At 41.5% G+C, this 1935-nt stretch overlaps 1 protein-coding gene across 3 annotated transcripts in view; it reads left to right on the top strand.

The window, feature by feature from the left end:
- Positions 1–1935, top strand: part of LOC107669357 (neurexin-1-like) — a 414348-nt gene that overhangs the window by 199281 nt on the left and 213132 nt on the right. For all 3 annotated transcript variants that reach the window (XM_016461537.1, XM_016461539.1, XM_016461538.1), the window contains one exon: positions 436–626. In XM_016461537.1, the coding sequence (XP_016317023.1) occupies positions 436–626 (191 nt within the window). The remainder of the gene's footprint in view (positions 1–435; positions 627–1935) is intronic.

Here is a 1935-nt window from a genome sequence, read left to right as displayed (position 1 = left end):
TATATATATATATATATATATAATCAAATACTAGCTGATAACTGATATGATAGTGATATCTTGTGCATGACTAATATTGGCATATTAGTTATCAGCCAAAGCACATTTATCACTGACAAATGTGCAGATAAAATCTTCAAATTAAACAGAGTATATGTGAAATGAAGTATACGCAAACAATTTCAAAGCAACAAAAAATTCCTATATAATATATGGAGCTACAGTGCATTGAAGTTTAAGGGACATTTTCCTGAAGACTGTAAGCTGTTTACTGCGGCTGCACACAGAGTGTCTGACAGGATGGAAGTCTGTCTGTGCCAGTATTTCAAGCCTTGTTATATTGATTTGGAAGCAAAAAGGCAGTATTGTCATCCTAAAGAGAGTTGCCTGATTCCACTGGGCTGTGTGATTGACAGTGGAACTGATGTATTGCAGGTACATCCATTATGTTTTTGACTTGGGCAATGGGCCGTCGCTCATGAAGGGCAACTCCGACAAGCCGCTCAATGACAACCAGTGGCACAACGTGATGGTGTCCCGCGATGACAGCAACGTGCACATGCTCAAGATCGACTCCCACACGGTCACGCAGCACTCCAATGGAGCCCGCAACCTGGACCTCAAAGGTATTTCCTCTCATCCACACTTTTCAGATTGCTTTACCATAAGAACTAATCCATAATAACGCTTCCTTCAGTGAAAAAGTCCATCCTGTGTTGTGCTCTCACATCATAATCTATTGACATATTTGTTTAGAATTGTTTTGAACTGCTTTTGCTTGTAAACAGTGCTTGATCTGTACATATTTCTCTCCTGATTCAGACGAGACAACGTTATGGATAGAGGACTATGTTTGCAATTAAAAATGTCTTGATGGATTTGTTTACTACAAAACACAACGCTTTTCGCTTTTTTTGTCCATACAATGCAAGTCAATGGTAATCAAAAGGATTTGCTTATCAATATTCTTCATAATATATTTCACAGAAGAAGAAAAGTCATACAGGTTTGAAACGGCATGGAATGAATGATAATTTTCTATCACTTTTAACAGCCATTGAGAGTCACACTTCTGATTTTCATTTTAACAGATCTTTCTTCCATCATTACACGCACTATGGTTGTTTAGGCTCAAGTTTTACGACTGTTATCAACTGTTATCTCATTCTTAGGTACGATTAGATACATATTTGCTGTTTTACACTCATCTTGAGTTTGATTTCAAACTCTTGCGTTCAACTTTGAGTATCTTTCCTAATGGGTATTTAAACAGCTTCCAGCTCCTTGTTTAAATCATGTTGCTTCTGAAATCTACCTTCCAGTACTTCTCACCATTGCTATTGTTTTTCACTGTTTCGGCTGTAATTAGAAGAACGTACTCGGTTACTAACGTAACCTCGGTTCCCTGAGATACGGGAACGAGTACTGCGTCTGCTAGACGCATATGGGAAAAAAGCCTTTTTCTCCTGAACTGAAGCCTATTTCATTCACGCAGTGAAACTGCACGGCCATTGGTTCGTGCAGGGCTTAAAAAAACGAACCAATGGCGCGGCAGGCGTCTGCTAGACGCATATGGGAACAGTACAATCACGCCGTGCTAATGTAGTGGAACGACTAAAGGTATAAACTTCCATAAGCAACCAATGCTCATAGAGAAGTCAACAATAACCCAAGGCTAAGACGGGCTGAGCTCTCTAGGTCACACCCGGCCTGGTTAATCGTTCCAGAGTATACCCGTAACTTCGACACCCAGGGGTCGAGAGCTAACAGGTGAACAATACCAGAGAACTTGGGCGCGGCACGGCCAAGGGCTCTCTGTCATGTCTCTTTACACAGCGCGTGCCATTTCAAGCAGAGAGCAACTGTCCTTCTGTGAACCATCCCCATGGCCACGCCCTGTTCCATCCAACGGGAGTTCTTCCAGGGGGTAAGGGC

This window comes from Sinocyclocheilus anshuiensis, unplaced genomic scaffold (assembly GCF_001515605.1).
Source record: "Sinocyclocheilus anshuiensis isolate Anshui unplaced genomic scaffold, SAMN03320099.WGS_v1.1 scaffold180, whole genome shotgun sequence".
Lineage (NCBI taxonomy): Eukaryota > Metazoa > Chordata > Actinopteri > Cypriniformes > Cyprinidae > Sinocyclocheilus > Sinocyclocheilus anshuiensis.
Note: the sequence above shows the minus strand (reverse complement) of the source record. Positions and strands in the feature narration are given on the sequence as shown.